At 35.7% G+C, this 24823-nt stretch overlaps 10 protein-coding genes across 10 annotated transcripts; 7 read left to right on the top strand and 3 right to left on the bottom strand.

Annotated features, from left to right (window-relative positions):
• Position 1: 1 nt before the first annotated feature.
• On the top strand, positions 2 to 1781 carry PHYBLDRAFT_143376 (hypothetical protein; the record flags this gene model as incomplete). Its single annotated transcript, XM_018430972.1, has 10 exons — positions 2 to 47; positions 243 to 295; positions 521 to 553; positions 657 to 707; positions 874 to 913; positions 980 to 1033; positions 1106 to 1132; positions 1194 to 1219; positions 1345 to 1380; positions 1716 to 1781. The coding sequence occupies 10 exons, from the start codon at positions 2 to 4 to the stop codon at positions 1779 to 1781; spliced, it is 432 nt and encodes a 143-aa protein (XP_018294443.1).
• Positions 1782 to 2346: 565 nt separating this feature from the next.
• On the top strand, positions 2347 to 3520 carry PHYBLDRAFT_180661 (hypothetical protein; the record flags this gene model as incomplete). Its single annotated transcript, XM_018438347.1, has 1 exon — positions 2347 to 3520. The coding sequence occupies exon 1, from the start codon at positions 2465 to 2467 to the stop codon at positions 3518 to 3520; it is 1056 nt and encodes a 351-aa protein (XP_018294442.1). The 5' UTR covers positions 2347 to 2464.
• Positions 3521 to 4893: 1373 nt separating this feature from the next.
• PHYBLDRAFT_5947 (hypothetical protein) lies at positions 4894 to 6341 on the top strand (the record flags this gene model as incomplete). Its single annotated transcript, XM_018440500.1, has 6 exons — positions 4894 to 4923; positions 5164 to 5270; positions 5674 to 5810; positions 5914 to 6006; positions 6090 to 6159; positions 6230 to 6341. Coding segments are annotated over 6 exons (549 nt in total), but the record flags the coding sequence as incomplete, so codon positions are not given.
• Positions 6342 to 6662: 321 nt separating this feature from the next.
• PHYBLDRAFT_158305 (hypothetical protein) lies at positions 6663 to 8058 on the bottom strand. The gene is made up of 4 exons (XM_018433762.1): positions 8029 to 8058; positions 7677 to 7696; positions 7159 to 7509; positions 6663 to 7000 (listed from the first exon to the last, which is right to left on the bottom strand). The coding sequence occupies exons 2-4, from the start codon at positions 7693 to 7695 to the stop codon at positions 6888 to 6890; spliced, it is 483 nt and encodes a 160-aa protein (XP_018294440.1). The 5' UTR covers position 7696; positions 8029 to 8058; the 3' UTR covers positions 6663 to 6887.
• A 595-nt stretch (positions 8059 to 8653) lies between these two features.
• On the top strand, positions 8654 to 10118 carry PHYBLDRAFT_35997 (hypothetical protein). Its single transcript, XM_018440067.1, has 2 exons — positions 8654 to 9128; positions 9217 to 10118. Exons 1-2 carry the CDS (start codon positions 8679 to 8681, stop codon positions 9334 to 9336), a joined length of 570 nt encoding a protein of 189 aa, XP_018294439.1. The 5' UTR covers positions 8654 to 8678; the 3' UTR covers positions 9337 to 10118.
• Positions 10119 to 12157: 2039 nt separating this feature from the next.
• Positions 12158 to 13626, top strand: PHYBLDRAFT_35995 (hypothetical protein). Its single transcript, XM_018440066.1, has 5 exons — positions 12158 to 12383; positions 12495 to 12683; positions 12825 to 13025; positions 13194 to 13315; positions 13439 to 13626. The coding sequence occupies exons 1-5, from the start codon at positions 12203 to 12205 to the stop codon at positions 13469 to 13471; spliced, it is 726 nt and encodes a 241-aa protein (XP_018294438.1). The 5' UTR covers positions 12158 to 12202; the 3' UTR covers positions 13472 to 13626.
• Positions 13627 to 17057: 3431 nt separating this feature from the next.
• On the top strand, positions 17058 to 18511 carry PHYBLDRAFT_98615 (hypothetical protein; the record flags this gene model as incomplete). The annotated part of the gene is made up of 4 exons (XM_018444060.1): positions 17058 to 17330; positions 17420 to 17521; positions 17615 to 18185; positions 18270 to 18511. Coding segments are annotated over 4 exons (1188 nt in total), but the record flags the coding sequence as incomplete, so codon positions are not given.
• A 1015-nt stretch (positions 18512 to 19526) lies between these two features.
• On the top strand, positions 19527 to 21613 carry PHYBLDRAFT_132408 (hypothetical protein). Its single transcript, XM_018429494.1, has 3 exons — positions 19527 to 19630; positions 19829 to 19963; positions 20132 to 21613. The coding sequence occupies exons 1-3, from the start codon at positions 19532 to 19534 to the stop codon at positions 20204 to 20206; spliced, it is 309 nt and encodes a 102-aa protein (XP_018294436.1). The 5' UTR covers positions 19527 to 19531; the 3' UTR covers positions 20207 to 21613.
• On the bottom strand, positions 21597 to 22977 carry ATP5 (ATP synthase F0 subcomplex subunit OSCP ATP5). Its single transcript, XM_018429493.1, has 5 exons — positions 22887 to 22977; positions 22746 to 22784; positions 22285 to 22644; positions 21927 to 22119; positions 21597 to 21854 (listed from the first exon to the last, which is right to left on the bottom strand). Exons 1-5 carry the CDS (start codon positions 22926 to 22928, stop codon positions 21844 to 21846), a joined length of 645 nt encoding a protein of 214 aa, XP_018294435.1. The 5' UTR covers positions 22929 to 22977; the 3' UTR covers positions 21597 to 21843.
• Positions 22978 to 23131: 154 nt separating this feature from the next.
• Positions 23132 to 24756, bottom strand: PHYBLDRAFT_109964 (farnesyl diphosphate synthase; the record flags this gene model as incomplete). Its single annotated transcript, XM_018428144.1, has 8 exons — positions 23132 to 23338; positions 23470 to 23682; positions 23797 to 23869; positions 23929 to 24017; positions 24091 to 24294; positions 24357 to 24469; positions 24538 to 24562; positions 24628 to 24756. The coding sequence occupies 8 exons, from the start codon at positions 24754 to 24756 to the stop codon at positions 23132 to 23134; spliced, it is 1053 nt and encodes a 350-aa protein (XP_018294434.1).
• Positions 24757 to 24823: the final 67 nt, after the last annotated feature.

The raw sequence follows: 24823 nt of genomic DNA, 5'->3' as shown, positions 1-24823 counted from the left end.
AATGGCAAAGGGAAAACAGGATGCTTCAAAGAAAAAGGGTGGATCAGGTACATAATAAAACCAAGACTAGGAATAATGATACCAATTACACATTACAAATATATATGTATATGTATATATAAAGCACACTTTACTAGATGGCCAAAATAAAATACTACTTTGAATTGTCGAATGAAATGACGGTTATGAATGTTGAATTATTACCATTACCATTATTATTTTTATTACTGTTTAATGTCTAGATACTACTGCCAAAAAGGGTGTCGAGAAGCTTAAACCAGCTACGGCTGTCAAAGTAAGATTATTGTTACTATTATTACTCTTATCATTGTGGTAGCAGTAATTGAATAATATAATATTATTTAATTAAAAGGATAAAATCAGTGTGGATTATGGGCAGTGTATTGTAGATTTTTTTAAGCAAAATATGATTTTATTATATAGTAATTATATTGTGTGCGAAGTGATGTGGGGTGCTTATTTTTTCAAGTATTTAATTTTCTATATATATTTTTCTTAGGTTCGACATATTTTGTGTGAAAAGCATGGAAGGGTAAAATAGAATATTTGATTTTGTGCACTCAAAAGTGCCAAACAGGGTGTGAAATTTCTTGATTTAGCTGGGAACTGAAGTGAGGAATGGGATGATTTGTTAGGTGATGGAAGCGATGGCTAAAATCAAGGAAGAGAACATGCGATTCGACAAGGTAAGTGTCTGTGTGGCTGGCCTGCCTGCCCTGTTGGTTTGTTGGCTGGGGGTGTGTTGTGATATTTTGACATGATTTATTTGAGGTTGATCTATCTTTTTAATCTTTTTAATATATATCTAATATCTCTAATTTCACTTATATCTATTATCTTTATATATAAAAGGTTGCCGAGTTGTACAGTGAAGACAAGGCCAAAGCAGGAGGTTTGTGATTTTGCAGAATTATGTATATACACATTATGTATACTTGAGCTTATATGTTTTTTTTAGGTGCTTTGGGATGGTTGATCCGTGGAGCAATGGTTGGTGATTTCCAGGATGCTGGTGAGACATCAATATGAAGAAAACAACAAAATATGAATTTCATTTTTTTTAATTGATTTGAATAATTTCTAGCATTTGCCCTTCAGCCAAGTACATGCGGTAAGAACAATAAGAATAAGAATAGTAATAAGATTGAAATATTTATATACATTTATTGTAGACAAGCCCGTGTTCACGGACCCACCGGTAAGATCTATATATAAAATTTGAGCTAGAGTAGAGTTTTATTGTATTGAATAAGAATTTTTATATACATTTCTTTGGCTGTTTTATTAACACGCGCCTGGTAAATTATGTGTTGTTTCTTATAGGTCAAGACCAAGTTTGGCTATCACCTCATAATGGTGGTAAGTTAATTTTTTTTATATATTATTATTATTATTATATAGATACAATGATATACATAATATATATATATATAATATATGTATTTATGTAATTGCTGTATCTGTATAATATTTTACATATATAATTGTATGTGTGTGTGCTTGTGTAATGAGAAAGTCCGGTGTTTGTATATTTGGATAATGAAATCTAACAAAAAGAAATAAATGATTGGATATTTAGGAAGATCGCAAATAAGAATAATACAATATATATATGTGTTTTATATATAAAATATAAAATAAAATATAAAATATAAAATATTATTGAATTTTCTATTCAGTTTGTGACCAAATAGCCACATGGCTCATACTGCGATTCTTGTACACTCTGGAACTCTTTACCATCTATGTCCGCAACATGAGGAACATGCTCTATTCAGTTGAAAAAGGTCGCCGATTTCTTTTGATAATTAAATCTCCACGGCTTAAAGAGGTCGAACATAAGGAGAGTTGAGATAATTTAATATAATAACGTAATAAAAAAGGAAGAAGAAGGGCCAAATAAGAATAAAAATTCACAACAGCATGAGCCAAGCAAAATAAAAATAAAATAAAAATATATATAAAAAAAATGTTTTCACCGCACAATAAATCTTTCTATTCATTTCTTGTATCACGTCGTATATATGGAAACAACCCTGGGCTCGAGTGTTCTCCATACAAACATATACACACACAAACTCTGTCTTTTTCTCTATATATTTTTTTTCTGTGGCAAATCACACGTGGAATGGTTGCCCTATTTAATAAGCATCACTAAACAAGGTTAATATCCACCAGGTATTTGAAAGATAATGAGGTCTGATTTAAGAGCAATATTTGTATCTCGTTCACTAGCCTTTAAATAGCCCTCCAAGACGATCGATACGCCAAACCATTATACTAATCTCTTTCGCTTTCTCTTTGCTTTTTATCTATCTATCTACTTACTACTTGTTTCTATCAAGAACATTAGTAATAACCACAACATTAATATTCATAATCACGATATTGCTTTATACTACAATTACTACGATTCAACCAAAGTTAATAAATATACCAAAAGATGTCTTATTACCACCAGCAACAGCTACAGCAGCAGCAACAACAGCTATTACTATTACAACAACAACAACAACAGCAGTTTGAATATCAACGCTATTCATATGGCCAGAATTCGTCCCACTCAAGACACACTAGTAATACTAGCTCGCACCATCGCAATCTTCCTTCGCTCTCGTCTTCAGTTTCTAGCTGTTCTTCTAGCTCAACTTGCGGCTCACCAGTAAATCGTCAGCAAACATCTCCCTATTACTATTATTCTTCGCCTCCTCCCTCACCCTCTGTCCGGACTCCTTCACCATCTCGGACTTCAGAAGCACAATGGCAGGCCTATTCTGCAACCATAAGAGCCAAAAGAGCAACCGCACCTATGCCACTACGATCTGTCTCAGCAGACTCTCTTACTTACGAAAACATTGTGGACGAAAAACCCAGCCGACACTCGTACGAGAAAACAGGCCGTAATTCATACCAATCATACCAGTCGCGGTATTCAATCGAATATGCCTACCCTGTTTATTCGCAACGTGCCAACCCCCTCGACAGGGACTTCGTAAGCTGTGAGCCCCACAGTCCTACAGAATCTCGCAAGAGCAGACGCAGCAGTAACGCGAGTGCCAGACGCGTCTCCTTTAATGACCGTGTAGTCGTCATCTCCCCCTTGCCTGTCCATCCTCCCGAGGAGAGACTTGTGACACTGACAGCAATTGACGATGATTCAGTTTCATGGAATATCAGTCGCCCAAGTCTCAAGAAGCAATCAAGTGCCTCCACCGTAGTCGAGCCCTCATGTTCAGAAAACGAAAAGTATGATGCGATTGTAAAACAGTGCACCAACCGGTCTGCCAGTCAGATTTGGTGGGATGAGTCACAGCTTGCTGTCGAACTCGCCGAAGATGACCTTTTACAAGAACCCAAGCGAAACAACTCTATGAACCAACTCAAGAAGCTCAGCGTATCTGCATTCAAGACCTCCAGCAAAAAGGAGCCCTCTTGCTCTCAACCCAAAGGCAGTCGTCTGGGACGTACTCTCAAGAAGTGGAAAAAATTGCTTTTCTAAGTATACATTTTTCTTTCTCTCTTCATCTTCTATCATTATTCACCCTCCCACGTGTACATATATACATTTATGATCATGTTCCCTTGCATTGCACTTCTTTATTCATCGCTAAGCGATACAACACACCACAATGCATTATTTTTTTCCCTTTTTTCTATTGTTCTTATTTATTCTTCTCTTCACTTTTCATTTCACTTCACTTTACTGCACTCAATCTTTCACTCCACACAAACCCACAAGCATTTCTTTTCATTTTTTCATATATCTTCTTAAAGAAACCCCCACAAGCATCTTACCATAACCACAAGCATTTTAACATAACCACAAGCATTTTAACTCATAACCACAAGCATTTATCTCACAAAGTTCACACTTTTATGCCCATTCTCACTCACACTACATACTCACTCACACATTCAAAACATTTACATATTAAAACAAACAACAACAAAAAAGCAACCAAAAAAAAACAACCCACTCAATCACTCCCATTTTACCCATTTTACCCACATCCTTTTCCATTCTTCACATAACATCACTTCATTTATTTATTTTTTTTACCATTTTTTTTTCTTTTAATTTTGCTTTTTTTTTTAATTTTTTTTTTCAATATTCATTTTATTATTTATTTATTTATTTATTTCATAGCAACGATAATATTTATAATAATAAAAATTGATTAAAGAAGAAAAAAAGGAACAATAGACATAGCAACAGCAATAGAAATATGAACAATAAGCACTAGAAAAATACGAGCAATAGAAAAAAAAAGCCACCGCAACTTTAGAATACCAAAATCACATTTATTTTTACTTTTTAATTTTGTATTTAAATCAATCAATCAATCAATCAATCAATCAATCATTAATTAACCAAATTAAGAAACTCTAAAAAAAAATAAGAATGAAGTTTATTTTAAAAACAGCGTCACAAAAAAAGGGTTGTCGTCCCTATTATTTTCCCATTATTGTTATTATTAAGTTATTTTATATTGTACTGTAGAATTCTGTATTATATATATATATATTATTTATAAAATTGTCTGGTGCTCTTGTAAAATAATAATAATTTAAGACGAACAATAAGCAATGGGCAAGAATAATTTCCAAGAAAAAACAGCCCATCCTAGAGCAACGTAAAACTCATATAATATAATATTATAGAAGAAGAAGAATAAAAAAAAAATCACGTTTACACACACACATAAAAAAAACACAATCTCACTATAAAAATAGTAAGGGATCTCGTTACGATCGTTATGCTGAACCAAGTGTAGATCAGTCAACAGAAGAGCAAGGTAGTAATTAGCACAAACTTTTCACAAAGGCAAATAATTAAATACATGTATACTACTTTAAGATAATGAAGGAGAGTCATCTATTCCTATGCCTGTTGCTATGTGGGTAAGCTTTATTTTTTAATATATATATATAGTATAATATAATACACAACGACACAGAACAGCACAGCACATGTATATATATGTATATGTATACATGTGTGTGAGTGTGTTTATGAGCCTTTATTGTATTGTAGTATTATTATTAATAATAAATGTTTTGATTTGATTTGATTTGATTTTTATTGATAATTTCAATTTGTGCATAACACACATATATATACATTTTATTATTTATTTATAGGATTTCAAGCACTGTGATCCCAAGCGGTGCTCAGGTGTAAAATTGTCTCGATGCAATATGCTAAAGACGCTCAAGACATCCCAGCGATTCAGAGGCATTGTAGCCAGGTAATGATAATGATAATAATAATAATAATAATAATAATAATAGTATTATGTCTATTATATTTTATTTAAAAAAAAATAAAAATTAAATTAAATGAAGAAATGAATGAAGGAATAAAATAAATGGAGGAACGAAGAGATTTCAAAGAAGTATATAGGTCTTCTTTGTAAAACAATAGTAATCATAATAATACAATACCATTAAATTCAAAATATACGTATATAAAATATAATATAATATAATATAATATTGAATAAAAGCATTACTAACTTTTAATAATAATATTAATAATACTTTATACAATTTTCATAATTTTCATATTTATCGTTATCAACATCTTCATCATAAATAATAATAATAATTCATATTTTATTAAATACACGACATATTTTGTACAAATAAAAGTCCAGTGGGTGAAAAGGCAGTATCTCCTGCTGACAGACGAATTGTTGAACTTTATGGTGCTGGTGTAGTCGATTGTTCTTGGGCCAGAATTGACGAGGTGCCGTTTTCTAAAATAAGAGGACCAACAGATAGATTGTGTAAGTATTGTTCCCCAACAAATATATAAATACCTATTTGTCTTTGTCATCATAATCTAAAGATTCTATCTGATCTTAACTTTGGCTGGCGTTTTCTTTTTAGTGCCTTATCTCGTAGCTACAAACCCTGTCAATTATGGTAAACCATGGAAGTTAAACTGTGCCGAAGCACTTGCTGCAATCTTTTACATTACAGGTATATAGCATATAAATAATCTCAAATATTCAATCAACTACACTATCTAATTTTATACTGTAATTCTATAAAAAAATCTTTAGGCTATCCTGAACACGGTGAGGCTCTCTTGGCAAAATTCAAATGGGGTCATGCTTTTAAAAAGGTTAATGGGTGAGTTATTCAATAGATATATTTGCTTACCTTTGTTTAATAACTAATATTGTACACATCATAAATCTAGTGGACTACTTTCTCGTTATGCCAAATGCAAAGACTCTGCTGAAGTGGTTCAGGTCCAGAACGATTATTTAAAGCAATTGGAAGAAGACAGTGAACGCAAAGAAGAAAATACCAATTCTCGTGATAGACCCGACAGCGACAGTGACAATGAAGATGACTTGTATCAGAACAACAATCGTGATACAGCATTCACTGCATTCGATGACACTGACAGCGAAGAAGACGATGAAGAAGACGATGAAGATGAAGATGAAGATGAAAGTGAAAGTGAAAGTGGAGAAGGAGAGGAAGATCAAGATAGTGAAGGTGCTACCGATGTTCTTGGCAACAAATTGAAAAAGACTCACATTTAGAATCAATTAAATAAATAAGACAGAGAGAGAGAGAAAACATCATCCTCTCCTCCTAATGATTGTATGCTTCTTCATACAAATAACAGAGAAATAAAATACATGATTTATACAAGAACTTTTGTGTTTAAAGAAGCCCGTTTATACACAAAATTACATAAACAAAAACAGACATTTCACAAATGTGTACACACATCATACAACAACTCTTATGTTATTATTATTTTTTAAAATGGTCATTCATTTATTACACAACATCTAGCCATAGAACAAATGCACTCAAAGACAGCAATCGAAAAATATGCCTTCTTACAAAAGGGTCTCGTAAGGGATGGCAGTGATGGTCTGGGGAACGTTCTTGACAGTGGAGACGTAACGAGCAGTGCGGGGCTGGACGGGAGCTCTCTTCATGCTGACGATAACTGTAAACAAACACACAGAAAAATAAGTAAATGTAAATAGATGTATCCTTGTATCCTTGTACACATCCAATTCAATTCAATCTAGCACACCCCAATTCACTTCGATCCAATCCAATCCAGTCTAATCCAACTATCATGTGATTTAATGATTAACTTACCACCAGCATCCTTAGCGGCCTGCTTCTTCTGGGCATTCTCCTTGACACGGTCCAAGAACTCCTGACGGCACTTGGAGTGCTTGATGTGCTCAACACGGATGTTGACACGCTTCTCGATGTAGCGGTTGCCAACACGCTTGTTGATGATGACACCAACAGCGGACTTGGTGACGTTGTAGACGACACCAGTGCGACCGTGGTAGAACTTGTGGGGCATACCCTTCTGGACAGCGGCGTTGGCCTTGATGTCAACGATGTCACCGGTCTTGTAGATGGTCAAGTAGGTAGACAAGGGGATAGCACCATGGTCGCGGAACTTGCGCGAGAACATGTGGCGGGTGCGAGCGCGGACTGGTGTGTTTCAAACAATAAGAAAAATAAATAAATATATATATATATATATAGTATGTTTGTATGTATTGAATCATTGATATTGATTTCTTGAATTATCTTAGGGAAAGTCCGTGTTCTAAACGATATTCTAATTTTAATTCTTATTCTTCAAGAGAGATACTTACGACCAAATGAGTGAGGCATTCTATAGTGATTTTATTCAAAGTAATACAAAAGAAAGAAAGAAGCAAAAAAAAGCTTTAATGAGTAACATGTATAAAAAAAAAGGAATCTCGATGGGTGGCTTATACAATTTCTATTTCTCTTATTTCACACACACACACACTGACTTTCGTGTTTATATTTTATGTGTGTAGTGTGTTGTTATGTGTTGTAGTTGTGTGTGTGTGTGTGTGTATGAATGTGTAAAGGGTACACAAAAGAAAAAAAAACTTGTTATGGCATTGTCAAGACAGCAATGCCAAAAGTATTCGAGACGTCTTGTCTTTTGTTAATGAAGTGTCAATGAGGATTTACCTGTTAAATTGAGCACACGGCTAAGTAAGGAACAGAAAAAGAGAAAGACCCTTCTTTGGCGCGGGCTTGTATTTGCTTTTTGTTGGAAAAATTTTCGGTTGGCCTTGAATTTTATTTTTTTAATCTTTTTTTTTTTCTTCAATTTTTTGAAATTATTGACTGGTAACAATAACGGTGGCTGGGTGATGTCACGAATTATAGTACTGTACTTTATTATTGTTTATTTTATTGATTTGTATATTTGATATACAAAATATTTTAAAGAAGTGTATTGAAACACACATATTAATAATATAGATCAAGTAACCAAAAAAACATAATTTTTATTGATTTTAATATTATTATTTTATAGTATAGATGTATACATATATACATATATTAGGCTGGAGGGGGAATGGGATGAGGACTTAAAACAAAAGGGTGTATTTTTTTTTGTTTGTTTGGTTGGATCTCCTTTGGGAGGCTTATTTCAAAAAGGATAGGATAAACTAATCAGCCAATCAATTATTCGAAAAAGAAAATTTTTTTTTCAGTACTTAAGAAAAAAAAAATCCGTAAAAAAAAAAAAATTAATTAGAATATCAAGGTACAATTTTTTTTCTGATTCTTTCTCTTTCCTTTTCCTCTTCCTCTTCTGACAAGCCTAAAAAATGACCGGTGCTTCCAGAACCTACTCCAAGACCTACAAGGTCCCCAAGAGAGCTTTCGAGTCAGCTCGTCTCGACCAGGAATTGAAGCTGGTCGGTGAGTACGGTCTCAAGAACAAGAAGGAAGTCTGGCGTGTCGGACTCACCCTCTCCAAGATCCGTCGTGCTGCTCGTGAGCTTTTGACCTTGGACGAGAAGGACCCCAAGCGTCTCTTCGAGGGTAACGCCTTGATTCGCCGTCTCGTACGCATCGGTGTACTCGATGACTCCCGCATGAAGCTCGATTACGTTCTCGGTCTCAAGATTGAGGACTTCATGGAGCGTCGTCTCCAGACCCAGGTCTTCAAGCACGGTCTTGCCAAGTCCATCCACCACGCTCGTGTCCTCATCCGTCAGCGTCACATCCGTGTCGGCAAGCAGATCGTCAACGTTCCCTCCTTCATCGTCCGCTTGGTAAATATCTCTTTTCTTTGTTGTTGTTTTTTAGTTACTGTCTTTTCGGTGGCTTGAATTTGTGACTTACTTTTTTCAAAATTTACAGGACTCCCAAAAGCACATCGACTTTGCTTTGACCTCCCCCTATGGTGGTGGCCGTGCCGGTCGTGTCAAGAGAAAGAGAGCCGCTGCTGCCGGTGGTGCCGAGGAAGATGATGAAGAGTAAAGATTTTGATCTTTATCTCTAATTCTAAACCCTCCCATTGTTCCCGTCTTGATGTTGTCATGAACCTTTGCAATAGCTTTTGTTTTTTTTTATTACATAAAAAATAAAATCGAAAAGAAAATACGTACATATAAAAAAAGAAAGTCCCTTTTGATGTTTTTTATTGCAAAGCACCTGTGCTATTACGTACAGTATCATGGCATTCATCATGACCAAGTAAGTCACAAGGATTTTTTTTTGCAAAAAAAAAGCGAGACTGAGGGATATGATTGAGAAATGAGCTGTTTTGTTATTGAATTTGTGAGATAAGATACAAGTAATTTTGAGAAAAAAATGTTTGAACTATAGAATATTTGTGGCTTCAATGATAGTTTTTTTTCATAAAGACATCTTGAGCTGCTTTTATTTTATTTCTTATATAATTTTATTCTTGATCTATTACTGTGTTAAAAGATGTGCTTAATATCTTTTTTTTTTCAAAACTCTTTCTTTATTTTTCATTTCTCCTCAGTCTTGTATTGTCCGTGTGAATTGGTCATGATGTTGCCTTGTGCTTTGATGTGTTTGTGTTTATGTTTACTGATGAAATTTTTTTTTACTTGGAGAATCTTTTATATATTTTTTATTCTTTTTGTAGCACTAGCTTAGAATACTTTTTATTTGGTTTTTCCTTTGTGCGAGTGTGATAGGTTAAGGTGTAGATATAGTGACATGGAATTGAATGGTAGAATTTTATACAAATCAATAAATAAATAAACAAAAGAAAAATTTTGACTCAATACTATGTACTTTTTATTATATGCTTTGTTTTGTGATTTGACAGTGAAAAAAAAAAGTATAAAATTGAATTGAATGGAATATTTTGAAACCTTAAAGAAAACATGGTTGGTTATTGATTGATTTGGGTGTAGTGTTGCAAAATAAAACGAATCTGCCTAAAATAACCTTTGCGGTAAATTCATATTCAAAATCTCACAGACAAAATCTCAACTAAAATATGATTTTTTTTTGAATGAAAGAATGCTACCATATTTTGAGCATGCAGATACACTAAATAATCCCCAAGTGAATTTTAGGTGGTAAAATGATATATTCAAATAACTTTTTCACTGTTTAAAATGTGCAGTATGTGGTTTTTTGGAGGGAAAAACTGTTGTGTTGAAAATATTTAGTTATACACGTGCGTTGTTGGTAGCACTCAACGTGTGTTCAGCTTTAATATTTTTTACTTTCTTCCTATTGTGGGACAAAATGCGCAGCATTTGGTAGCCAGATGATCAGACAGACAGTGGAACAAACAATACAAAACAAACCAAAAATAAATAAATTATACATTCAAGCTGGTAGAAGTTGTCGTTTTTTTTATTAATTAAATAAATAAATATCATGAGTTTTGTTTTTTAAGCAACAAAAACAGCAATTGTCTGAGCAATTGTCTAAACTGGTCAACTAATTAAAATTGGCTGGAAGATACGTGATTTTGCAAGTAGTCCAAATACTCTGCACATTAAATAGGTTGGTGAACGGAAGTTGCTTCTTACTTGACAAAGCTATTTCTCTCGATCATTCTTGTTGTATATAGTTTCCCGGACACTATACTTTGGTACTTTCTGCTGTGATAGGGTTGATATTATTCTAACATTTTTTTAATAAATAAAAAAAGGAATAATTGTGAAAAGATTCAGGGCGACTGTCAACATTCTATTTTTTCGCTTGTCCAGATATTCCTACCATGTTCAGAATGGCAGCTATGGTTGTTCTTAATATCAATCATTGTCGCGCCTATAAATAATATAGCTGTAAAGCATTTTGATTTTGAAAATATAGATCCAGGACTTATATTCATTAACCCATAAATAAATAAAAAATATAGAAGTAATAAACTTTTGTGATATAATTATTGATATCAAGAACAACCAAAGCTGCCATTCTGAACATGGTAGGAATATCTGGACAAGCGAAAAAATAGAAAAAGAAACTGCCGGCAGTCACCTTTTTGGTATCCTCTTTATGGTTTCTACGGAGTTAAAAAGCCTAGTATTTTGTCAAGAGCACTTGTGATGATGATGAGGGTTGATGGTGAAGCCAAATGGCATTACCTTTTTTGGATCATTTCACATATAGGCACTCAAAAAGTAAAAATCAGTCTTCTTCACTGATAGATAATCTAAAGCTTCAAGTGTAGCTCTGGAGAGATAAAATTCCTACTAAACATGTCCCCTCACGACTTATCGATAGATTAGAAGCTCATTAACATTTTCAATAACCGGTATCTCTAAGCTTAGAAGATCAAAAAAGCAATGTTTGATGTATCTTTATTGATCCCCACTCTTTGCATTCACCTCTTCTTCTTCTTTATTTATTTGATGGTTTCCATGGTTACATATTTGAATAAGCTCAGCGTATTATTACTATTATTTTGGTTTTAGCTCTATTGTATGATGTATAAATAGACAGGCAGCTAAATACCCTAATTTAAACGTCATATATCAAGTTTGTAATAATGATATTTTATTTCTTTATTTATATAATTCTTTATTTATATATGAATATATGTATGTATATGTATATGTATATGTATATGTATATGTATATGTATATGTATATGTATATGTATAAGCTACAGGCTTGGCGTCACCTCATTCAAGCCAGCTCAGAGTTACACTTGGGGTTTCAATTGGTTAGTGAAACCCTGTTTCCTCCAGGTCACTAGATAGAAAGAGAGAGAAAAATACAAAATAATAATTATTGTATTTTAGGATCCTAACTTATCTTCATTCCTTCCACTTCTTTCTTCTTCTTCTTTTACTTTTTACTTTATTTCATTTTTTATTTACTTCTTCAAAATAATATAATATCAAGCACAATGGCTAACCCAAACTACAACCCTCAATACAACTACAACAGGGGAAGCTATGACTACAGCAACAACCCTGGTGGTTATGACAGACCTGTCCCAGCCACTCCCCGGCAAGGAGGATCTATCAACAGGGGCCAGCAGTACCAAAACCATCAAAACCCACAAAACCCACAGTCACCAACATACGGTAAGACTTTTTGACAAGAGAGCTCAAAGCAAAAAGATATTAATAATATACTCATATACTTATCTATTTGCTTGTTTGCTTGTTTGCTTGTTTGTTTTGCTATATGTGTAGGTCAGCGCCCTGTCTCTCAACCACCACGCCCTGCCCCAGATAATCACTTGATCGATTGGTTCCGTGCTGTGGACACAGATGGCTCTGGTGAACTTACCGTAGAAGAACTTCAGAGAGCCCTGGTCAATGGCGACTGGAGTCCATTTAACATTGAAACTGTTCGTATGATGGTCAATATGTTTGATACAGGTGAGATACATACGAGCTTGTGAACATGTTTTTATTAGAACGTGAATTATGTATACATATGTGTAGTGTAGTGTAGTGTTGTGTAGTGTGTGATCAAGCATATGACCGGTTTTGTATTTATATATTATATCTATTTTACAGATAATACTGGGACGATTAGTTTTGAGGAATTCAAGGGATTGTGGAAGTATATTGAAGACTGGAAGAGATGTTTCCAGACATTTGATATGGACGGGTCTGGTAGCATTGACCGTGCCGAGATGAGAAATGCTTTGCAAACCTTTGGCTATAACCTCACTGATACATTTGTTGGAACTCTGATTCAAAAGTTCGATCGTCATGGTTAGTTTTCTTTTCTTTTTCTTTTTGGAATATGTATCAATGTAATACATACATTTATGTGTATGTGTGAGAAGGAGTACATGTGTATACAATAGCTTGAAGCCAAATTATTGTTTTATCTATCTATATATCTACTTTTATTTATCTATTTATTTATCTATCTTTTAGGCCTTGGCACTGTCACTTTTGACAACTTTGTCCAGGCGTGTGTTAGCGTAAAGACACTCACTGACTCCTTCAGAAGGTTCGATACTGATAATGATGGCTGGATTTACATTAGCTACGAGCAGGTAAATTTATATATATATATATTATTCAAAATATTATCATGAAACATCTAACCCTCTTATTTATTTATTTATTTATTTATATACATACAAAATCAAATCATCAAATCAAATCAAATTCAATAGTTCCTTGAGCTTGTAATTAGTCAGAGATCCTAATTTGTTATTAATACTCCTTCTCTTCATTACCATTTACTCACCCACTCACCCACTCACTCAATTTATTACGCTCACTTACTATCGAGCATACACTACACACTACACACACACATATCAAATAAAATGATCCGCAGTACTTTATAATGTACATATTTTAAAAAGAGATTACTTCATATCAATATACAAAAATAGGCCTTATTTTCTATTTCTTATTGAGACAGCGACTAAGACGGAAAATAGGAAAAGTCTGTATTATAACAGCATATAAAAAATAATTCCGCAGCTCTCACACTGTTCCTTAAAAGTAATTCTAACCAAATAGAAATACGCGCATGTATGTGTGTTTGTAATTATATAATTTGTCAAAATACACCTCATTACAGGTTCTGTACATGGTCAATTTTTGATATATACCCGTAATGTGCGTTGACCATCAAGGTGTTCGGGTAAATTATTTTCAAAAAAAAATTACCACTGACCCATAGGTACAGGTATAAATGCAGGTACATGTACATGTACACGTATAATTTATGTTGACATTATGATACAATATATTACAACAATCAAAACTCCTATTACACCAGTTGATATGCACATACCACACTCAAAATAACTGTGAATAGTAGAGTAGAATACATGTTGGATAATACGCATACATAACTGTTACATAGTCAGTGTAGGAACACCTTGTAGAGATAGATTCTATTTCATTTGAAGCAAAAATGTATGGATTTCAATTGTCTGTCGTGCTTTAAATTCAAACAATCAAATGAAGCTTCAATTGGAGCACGTTAAATTACACCAGTCACATTTTTGCAAGTCACGGAAATTTCCTAATTTAGATTTAAAATTATTTATAAAAAGGCTATTCCAGTTTCCAGCTCTGTTTTTCCTTTAATCAAAAATAACGATTGCAGCCACGATGCATGCTACGTCTTCGGACAATAGCTCTGCATTGCCAGGAATCTTATGATTTCGACGCATACCAGATCATAATGTTCTTTTACCCTTGTGGTAGAAACAGTCTCTCTTGTCATTAATTTGATTTGTAGGGTGACTGTGCCGACGAGGAACGACATTTTTATATATAAACATCTTTATATACAAAATTTTAAAAAATAAATAAATGAAAAAATAAATATGAAGTCAAATTTTACTTTCACACGCTTCACTCGAAAGATAAATTATGTATAAAAGTCTTCATCATTCTTTCTTTGAGTTTCTGTGTGTGATGTCACATTCAGGTAGCACAAAGAATCCAAATTCTGCCTTTTTCTCTATTTTATTTACATAAGAAATAAATTATGATATTGAGGTGCCGCACTAACGATAATCTGGGTGCCTTTTTTTTTTAATTACAAAAAAAAAACTATCACATAATTAGCTAACGAGAAAGTTATTGTGTCTTTTGTTTCCCTTTAATATCATCATTATTAACATTATTACTATTCCCTTCTCTTCTTTTTCATTCTATCCAAAGCACATAGTAGTAGAATATAATAAAACACAAACTCGTACCAATGGAAGTAGTCCAAATTCAACCAAGGGACACATATCTTCATTATGTTCACGTACCTACCAAAGGCATGTCTATCCACTGGACATTCACCACAAAGCGCAAAAACATTGCATTCGGTCTCTACAAACGCATTCATGACCCACCACATCTTGCCACTCAACCAGTAATGCGATTGCAGAAACTAAGTCAAATTTCAACAACTCACCACGAATTCCGTACTCCAACCACAATGTCTTCCAACCACAGTCTCCTAACAACGAATAGTCAGAGTAAGTGTCTTTAAATTTGCACTTTTTTCTTAGTAATATATATATATATATAATCAAAAAGAAAAAGAAAAGAAAAAAAATCAAAAAATACATACATATATATATATTTCGCATTTGTCACACTCGCCCGAGCTTGTCCACATCAAAATCCACATTAGGAATCGAATCCCCTTCAGACGACGACCGTTCAAGCTTTTTGGATACTGACCCTTCTTCTGCTCCTCAAACCAACCCTCCTACTCACACCAGACCCCGCTCAAAATCAATTGCCAAAGACAAATTGAAAGAAAAAGGCGAACTAGAGGAAATACTCCCAATTGAGCACTACAATTCATCTAGTAACAAAACTTCTGGATCATTTGTTGTCCAAGAGCCAGGATATTATGTCCTTGTATTTGGTAGGGTATTATTATTATGTTTATCATTCTGTCTTTGGACTTTTCACTCTTATGTATAAAGTGAAAGAATGTGTGATGTTTACAGAAACTTTGTTGTAGACAACACATTTTCCAGAACCACGCCAAAAGTATTGTCGTTCTCAGTAACCCTTATCGACAAGGAAGCCAATGATTCTTTTGAAGATAATGCAAATGACATGGTGGGCTGGATTCTCAAAAAGAGACGCAAGAGATTGCAAGGTAGAAACAAGTTACAACTATTATTGTCAATTAAGCAACAATTAGAATATCAGGATCTCTCTCTGTGTGTGTATGTGTGTTTACGTAGACTAAAATCTTACATGTTAATATTCTCACAAAAGGTTGGGCTAAGCGATGGTTTCAATTGTCCCACGCTGGTATATTATCATATGCTACATCACCCACAGGTGTCAAACGTGGCGCTATTCAAATCAGAGTTGCTACCTTGACATTTAATGAGCCACAGCGTATGATACACATAGACTCCGGAACAGTGATCTACCATCTCAAGGCACTCGACAAAGATGACTTTGCGCTCTGGTCTACTGCCTTCAAACGATTCAAGGCCACCGAAGGATGTGAAAATGGCGGCAATCCAAGAAACTGGCAGGTACCCGACCTAGCGGGTGCTGATGCGCTCCAAGGTCCCACAGAACCTGTAAATGCAGTAATCGCAAAGGGTATCGAAAGTGCCCGTAATGTCCAGTTTGAAGTAGAAAATTATATGCAGAATGCAGATCATATCAAACATATCCTCAACCGTGTTGGTCAGATACAAGGTTTGGAGGACTTGAAGCCGCACATCACCGCATTCTACACACAGCTTGAAAAAGATAAGGATCACATCCAGAGTGCAATGCGACAACAAACCACAGAGTGGAAAAACGTACAGGAAGCCTTCCAGACCTTTGTTCAACCAGAAAATCAAGGTTCACCGAGAAGCCGTAATCTGTATTCTATTCAAGAAGGGCAGGTTGGAGAGGCAGAAGGAGGAGGATCGGCAGGAGAGTACAGAGGTCTGTACAAGTCTGGAAGCGAATCGTCTTCTGCACGTATCTCTACCATGTCAGACATGTTCTTTGATGCGGAAGAGAACCTTTTGAGCGAAGAAGAAGATGTATCAGACTCTTCAATATATTCTGATGATGACGATGATGACGATGACGATGACGAACGAGACAGTAACAATGGAGATATTACATCTCTTGGTGAGTAATAAACCTTATTTCTTTAAAATAATAGTAATAATCATAATCGTATATATCTATATATTTGTGTGTGTGTATGTGTTGGTAAATATTATTCTGATATTTATTATTACAGTCGATAAGCATCAACGAGAAACAATCGACTTTACAAGAGTAGGACAGTGTCAGGAGCGACGCAAGACTCTTCCATCTCCATCTGTAGGAGATCCTGCATCTGCTATATCGATCTTCCGTAAAAATGTTGGCAAGGATCTTTCACAGGTCGCCATGCCTGTGAGTATGAATGAGCCTATCAGTATACTTCAAAAAGCATGCGAGGATCTGGAGTACTCGGAACTTCTTGACAAGGCATCCAGTATGGATGATCCAATGGACCGGCTTATGTATGTCGCAGTATTCGCCATCTCAAGCTATGCTTCCTCTCAATACCGTACTGGCCGAAAGGTAATTTTACAGCTAGTGGGTTGAAGAACAAATGAATGAATCAGTTAATTAACTATTTTGAGTAATAATCATAATATATAATATATAAGCCTTTTAATCCAATGCTTACCGAGACCTACGAAAACATTCGTCCAGATAAAGGGTTCAGATTTATTGCAGAGAAAGTATCACATCATCCTTTGGTTATTGCTGTAAGTATAATAGCTATAGTAAGAGCAAGGGAATATGCTTTTGAACAAAGAAACTTGTTTAATAAAACTACTAATTGATTTACTTATATACAGGCTCATGCAGATTCAAAGAATTACAAATACTGGCAGGCTTCTAAAGTTAAAAGTAAATTCTGGGGAAAATCTATGGAGTTCATGACAGAGGGAACATTCCACGTCACGTTCACCGGTCATGATGACCACTACACGTATTTCAAGCCCTCGAGTTGGATGCGAAACATGATAGCGGGCGAAAAATACCTTGAACATGTAGGCGAAATGAAGGTGCAGGACCATACTTCGGGTGCTTACGCATCTGTGACTTTCAAAGAAGGCACAGGTGGTGGTCTGTTTGGCGCACCAACTAAGAGGGATGAGGTGGTAGCTACTTTGTATGACAGCCAAGGTAAAAAGTGTCGCAGAGTGGTTGGAAAATGGAGTGAGCTGATGGCAGAAGAGGTTGATATGAATGGATCGACGCTTTCTATCCTGTGGCACGCCAATCCACCACACGTCAAAGATTATCAAAAGTATTATGGCTTTACACGATTCTGTGTAGAATTGAATGAAATAACAGCCATTGAGGATCACAAACTTCCAAAGACTGACAGTCGGTTACGACCTGACCAATCGCTTTATGAGCAAGGTAAAAATAAATAAACAGATGAAGAGGAAAATATGCTGTAAGTTATATTAATGTAAACTTATATTATCGTCTGGTAATAACTAGGTCATGTTGAAGAGGCAGATAAAGAGAAGCAAAGAATAGAGCAGCTTCAACGAGAACGTCGCAAAGAATACGAACAAAAGGGAATCGAGTGTAAACCACGCTGGTTCAAATTAGAAAATGATCCATTTGAAGAGTTCCAGCTTGCCCCAGTGGAAGGACAAGAGTCAAAAGGATTATCGTGGCATTATAATGGTAATTACTGGCAGACTAGAGAATCAGGCCAATGGCCAGATGATCTTCCTGACTTGTGGTAGAATGGTATAATATAATTGTATTCTTTTTATTATTATTATTTTAAAAAAAATGTATCTCTTGAGAAATTGGTGACCTATATTATTACAATAATGAATTTTGCTTCTATTTTTACTTTTTACATTACACATTGCCAATGTTGGCCTATTGCATAGTATGCTTTAGCTGTAAAGTGTGATCGCTTAATTTAAATGTAAAAAGGCATGTTCTTTTAAGGAAGGAACTTTTATTATATTATACGCGACCAATAATTTAAAAGGCATTGGAGTATTGATTTATTAAGGTTGTGTTTTCTGACAATACAAATGAAACATTTAAAGATCTCCAAAGAACCAAATTATAGTTAATGTTTCAAAAAAAAACTTCTATTTTCATATATATAATTTATTAAATAAAAGATAACATGCAAATCATATTATACTCACTGCTGAGACGCTATTTGATACACTGCCAAAATAACTAAAAAAAATCAATAGGAAAGTAAAACACAAATACGTAAGGAGTAAAATAAGGAGGGGAAAATTAAGGAACATAAAGCTGGATGAAATATGCTTTATTGATTTATTTATCGTTTTGCCTTTTATTTTTATTATTTCGCTTGTTAAGGCTTTTAATAATAAAAGAATCTCCATGGTAAACAATTGATACTGGATGTACCTAAAATTATTATGTTATACATATATATATGAAGCTATTATGTTTCTATGGTTACAAATATCTTTCAGAAGTTTATTTGTTTATACTTTACCAAATTAGCAATCAAAGATATCTTAGTATTATTGTACTATAAACTAACATAATATATATCATATCATATTACATATATAATAAATGAATGAATTATCTTCTCAAAGCATTAATCAAAGTCAATGTTCCGGCGAAAATATCGGATACTGAAATAAGCACGTGATACTCCGGATGGGAACCGAAAGTGTTCCGGGAGGGGGGAGGCACACTCCTCGCGATGCGAACCCAGCAAGCCTTTCGTTCCACCTCTAACATACTATCAAATGGCTCCTCAGCAGAAGTCTGGTCTTGCCGTTGGTCTCAACAAGGGCCACATCGTCACTCGTCGCGAGTTGAAGATTACCCCTTCATACACCAAGGGAGTACGTTGATTTTATAAAATAAAGCATTTAAAAAGAGAAAGAAGAAAAAAAGATGGATGGATGGATGGATTTTTTAGAGAGTCTGGGTTGAGTACAATTATATACAGGGCCACTGATAGAACATTTTCTCTCTTTCTCATTTTTTGTGTATACATGTGTTCTTATTCTTTTATTTTACCGCTGTTGTTGTTGTCTTAGGCTGCTTCCAAGCGCACCACCTTTGTTCGCAGCATCGTCCGTGAGGTCGTTGGCTTTGCCCCTTATGAACGTCGTGTCATGGAATTGATCAAGAACTCCAAGGATAAGCGTGCCAAGAAGCTTACCAAGAAGAGAGTACGTTTTTTTATACAAGCATATATATGCACCTACATATATACATGCTTCATTTATGCAAATACAGACATGATAACCTTTTTGTTTGGTTTTTATGGTTCTTTATTTTATTTCATAAAAACAAACAAACACTTTTCTTATTTGGTTTTCTTTGTTTTATTACAATAGCTCGGTACTTTCCTCCGTGCCAAGAAGAAGATTGAAGAGTTGTCTGCTGTCATTGCCGAGTCCCGCCGCCATTAAGTTGGAGAGGTGGACCTCTTTCTTTTGCTCCCTTGATTTAAAATATATACAAATACATATATTTACAGACAAGTAACTTGTTTGGGCTCGTTTTCTTTATTGGAAAGAAAGAAAGAAAAAGGAGATTCTTTGTTTCTTTCATTTTATTGTTTGTAATGTGTTTGTGTGTGAATATATATATGGAGTATTATATATTTGTGTGTATACATATATAAAATTTATGCATATGTTCATATATTTATATATAAGAGGACGTGCGTATTGAATTAAAACTACAAAAGAGAAGAGAAAGAAGAAGGTAGAGGTGGACTATAAGAGTGGAATATTTATATATACAACGGAAGAAGTAAAGAACCAAAAGGAGAAAACCCCACACGCAAAATACCATCATTAGTATTACTCTGATTGTTGCTGCCAGCCTTGTCGTCTGTGGTGTGAACGCGAGGGACGGCCACAGCATTGAAAGACTGACTTCCTTACATTAATCCACATACTGTCGAACCATCCACCCGGCATGCAACATGGACAACATTTCCAACCATATCCCCACCAGCCAGGACTCAATTCCAAACTCTTGACGGACATTGCAGAATTAGGGAAATCAACCAAACCTTGCTCGGCATAGTAATGATATGAATCAACACTGGTGTCATCTTCCATTCCTCTTTCTTCTTCTGCAGTATTTGTTTTTGGCTCTGAATTCTCGGTATTTTTCGCCCCGATACCAATATTTTGGTGGTAAAAGAGGAGGGCCGAGAACACCAAGAATGATGCAAGTGGGTCGAGAAGTATATTTTCAACAGGTGAGGCTGTTGTCATTGTTGGCATGGACAAACGTTGAGTGGGCAGGGACCGGAATGGGTTAGTGACTGGGCCACAACTGCTCACAGGGCGCACAGGTGGGATTGACCACAAGACGAAACGTGAAGCATCGTCTGTGAGTTCAGCCATCAATGTTTGCCGCTCGACATGATAACAACGAAAGTCATATCGGACTGAAGAATTAGACTGTGAAGAGAGTGGCACGACTCGCCATTGGTATGTGTGGCCATGGGATTCGAATGTGAGGTTTGAAATCGAAAGGTGGATGGTGTTGTGAGCCGAGCCAAACACCATTGTCCGCCAATCTTGGGCTGTAAGTGACCACACAGGTTGCTGGTACTGATCCTGGAGGATATACGAGGAGGTGTTTGGGGTGTGAAAGAATACTGGGCGTGAGTCTCCGTGAACAAAGCAAACGCTACTGTTATTTGAAGAATGTTTTATGTCTAATAAAAGGAGTGCTGGGTGGTAAAGTGACATGGGAGGAATGGCAGGGTATGTAGGGGAAGGTGGGAGAATTGAGAGATCAGGGATGGCATGAGAACCATCATTCTGGTGATTGATTACTAGAGTGGGTGATAACGCCATGAGGAAACCAGCAAAGTTTATTGTTTTTTGGTTCCTCTGCAATACCGGAGAGGCAAAAGGGGGAATTGTCTGTGTAACAAATTGGTAACGAAAAGCAAGTATACAAATCAAGCTATGTTGATTTATTGGCATTTTTAGTCTGTATTTTTTTTTCTGTTCTCTTTACAAGCTTAAAAGATTCGATCGTGCGTATGCGTTTCGATGGTGACAAATGACAGTAGGAATGTTTAGATGGAGTCTATGAAACACGAATTAGCATTTCATTTGCCAGTTTATAGTATAATATATATCTATAGCCTCATTAACTTACCAGTGACCAACTTGTTGAGCTTGGCAAGTCTGGTGGAAACAGTCAAGTCAATGCTCTTGTCACCAATCTCGACAAGGAGACCACCGAGGATATCAGCCTTGACCTTGTTGGAGACGAGGAGCTTCTTACCCTCAGAAAGACCGCTCTTCTGGAGAGATTCGGCAATCTTGTTCAAGGTAGCCTTGTCCAATTCCTAAAATTGCTAATTGAGTTTCCGGTTTCATATTCTACACATACATACACGCAAATACGCACATATATATACATATATATTCTCTCCTTTCCTTTATAATTCCATACACACAAATCTCTCTTACTTCTAAAAATTTAAACAGTAATAATCATAATAATAATATACCTTGGTGGAGGTGATGACGAGGGAGAGCTCATTGCGGTGAGCGCTCATCAACTCAGCAAAGGAAGAGATGACCTTGGTGGTCTGGTCAAGACGACCGTTCTCGGAGAGAGTCTCGAAAAGGTTCTTGGTGACCTCACTGGGCTTACCGGCCTTGGACAACAAGGCGTTAATACCATCAAGCTTGACTTTACGGTTGATGGTGGGGTTCTCGAGGAAAGCCTGGACACCCTTGTCCTTGACAACGAGGGCATCGAGAGCCTTGAGGTCCTTCTCAACGGCATCGAGAGCGTTCTGACGAGCGGCAGCAGAGTAGAGGGCGGTGGCATAACGACCGTTAAGACCAAAGAGAGTGACAGGGACCTTTATATATTTTATTTTCGAATGATAAACAGAGTAAGCATTCATATTTACTTTTTTAAAAGTCGCGTTCAAAGTTATTTTGTTTTGCTTTTTTTTTTTACCTTGACGGTCTTGGCAGGAGCAGCATAACCGCGAGCCAACTATATGATATATATAAAAATAATATATGTTTTTGTATCGGTGTGTGGGTGTGCACGTTGATGAGTACAACATGTAATACGATGTAAGGTTTGTTGTTGTACCTGAGGGACGACGGTAGTCAAGCGAGTGAATCGGGAAGCCATTTGCAATGTTAAAACCTGAAAGGGAATTACTCTGAGAGAGAAGAAACTAGGCAGGGGGAAGGGCGCACTGAGCCAGGCTAGAAAAATTTCTTTTTGCCTATTGGGCCCCGCCTTGTTTTGCTCACAGGGATAACCCCAGCCAGCGCGAAATCGATATGACGTAGGGCAAATAAGCCAATCAAAGAAAAATATATATTTTATAATTATTTTGTACGCTTGTAAATCTTATCCATGAATTCAATGAATACGGCCTTCTTAACGCCAACACTCTCATCCAACTGGCTAATTAAATCAGAGAGTTCCTTGTGGGATTTTTCCTCATAATCCTTGTAAATCTTTTCAATTCCCAAGTCCAAAAAGACCTTTTTAACCTTGGCCTCTGACTCGGAATTCTTTTGTCCGTAGTTGGCCTATCATTTATAGTTTGAATTTTTTTTTGTGAAGAGAAGAGAGAAAATAGTTTAGAATATGAAGATGAAGATGAATATATATTATACATAATCTACAATTTTCACTCCATAAGAATTATAGCAATAATTACCTCTAATACAGCACGTTGTTCGGGGTTAGCCTTGAACAGAGCCTGGTTGATCAACCAAGAACACTTGTTGTCCATAATATCAGTGCCAATCTTGCCAATAACTTCAGGGGCACCGTAGCAATCAAGATAATCATCCTGAATCTGGAAGTATTCTCCAAGAGGAATCAAGATATCTCTAGACTTGTTGTAGGCCTCTTCATTCTTAACACCAGCCTAAAATAATAATAATAATAATAATAATAATAATAATCCACACCACAAATGTTAAATTCATATGTAAATAAAGTAAATCAGAAATGTCACATTAGCGGACTTGAGATCCTTTACCATGTGCATGGCCAGAGCAACGGGAAGATAGAAGGAGTAGAATGCAGTCTTGTAGATAACAATGAACTTGTGCCTATTTTCAACCACACCTTAAGCACGCGTGTATTGACTTCCAGGTTAAGCTTAACTTACTTTGCAATAGAGAACTTGCTGAGATCAACATTATCTTCAGGGGCAGTAATAAGATCGCAGAGTTGTCCAAGCTCAGTCTGGAAAGATACCTTTATAATGATACAGGATGAGTCTGGAGCAAGGATCAGGTATATCAACGTTTCACAAAATATAAGCCCATACCTCGTGGAAGAGTTCGAGAAGGTCAACGTAGTAGTCGAACTTCTTAAAGTACTTCTTCAACAAGACGTAGATGGCACCTTCAAGGATAAAGGAATCATTGATAGCAATTAGTCCAACACCATTCTTGCGGTACCAACAGGGCTGACCGCGACGAGTAATTGAGGCGTCCATCATATCATCCGACACCAAGAAGAAAGCTTGGAGCTGAGACACGAAAATCATATCTTAGTATCACTACTCCGGTTTTCTTCTGATTTGAAACTTACAAGCTCAACCAACCAACCAAGAATAGAGGCGTTGAAGATCTCTTCCTCAGTAATAGAGTCACCCTTGAGAATACGAAGGGTGTCGACAACAGACAAACCGCGGTTAAGCTTGCCTAAAGAAAGAAAAATAAATAAGTAAATTTTGCCTGAAAGTCATTCCTCATCATCTCATTCAACTTACCACCAGGAACGTTATACTCGAGATTCTATAATAGTGAATGAGTTTACTCATCCCAAAAATATTCGCGCCTTTACTTATTTATTTATTTACCTCTTCAGTCCACTTGTAAGCGTCCTCGGGCATGTTGTTCTTGCGGAGCTCGTTAAGAATGTCAGCCTTGAGGACCTTGAAGACATCCAAGAATGCCTGGCGGTTTTCTTCCTTCTTGGTGATAGCCATGTTATTGATTTAAAAGAGTCTGATTTGAATTAAACAAGCATTTGATTTCGAATGCGTTTGAGTCTTT

Source organism: Phycomyces blakesleeanus (assembly GCF_001638985.1).
Source record: "Phycomyces blakesleeanus NRRL 1555(-) unplaced genomic scaffold PHYBLscaffold_6, whole genome shotgun sequence".
NCBI classification, from domain to species: domain Eukaryota; kingdom Fungi; phylum Mucoromycota; class Mucoromycetes; order Mucorales; family Phycomycetaceae; genus Phycomyces; species Phycomyces blakesleeanus.
Note: the sequence above shows the minus strand (reverse complement) of the source record. Positions and strands in the feature narration are given on the sequence as shown.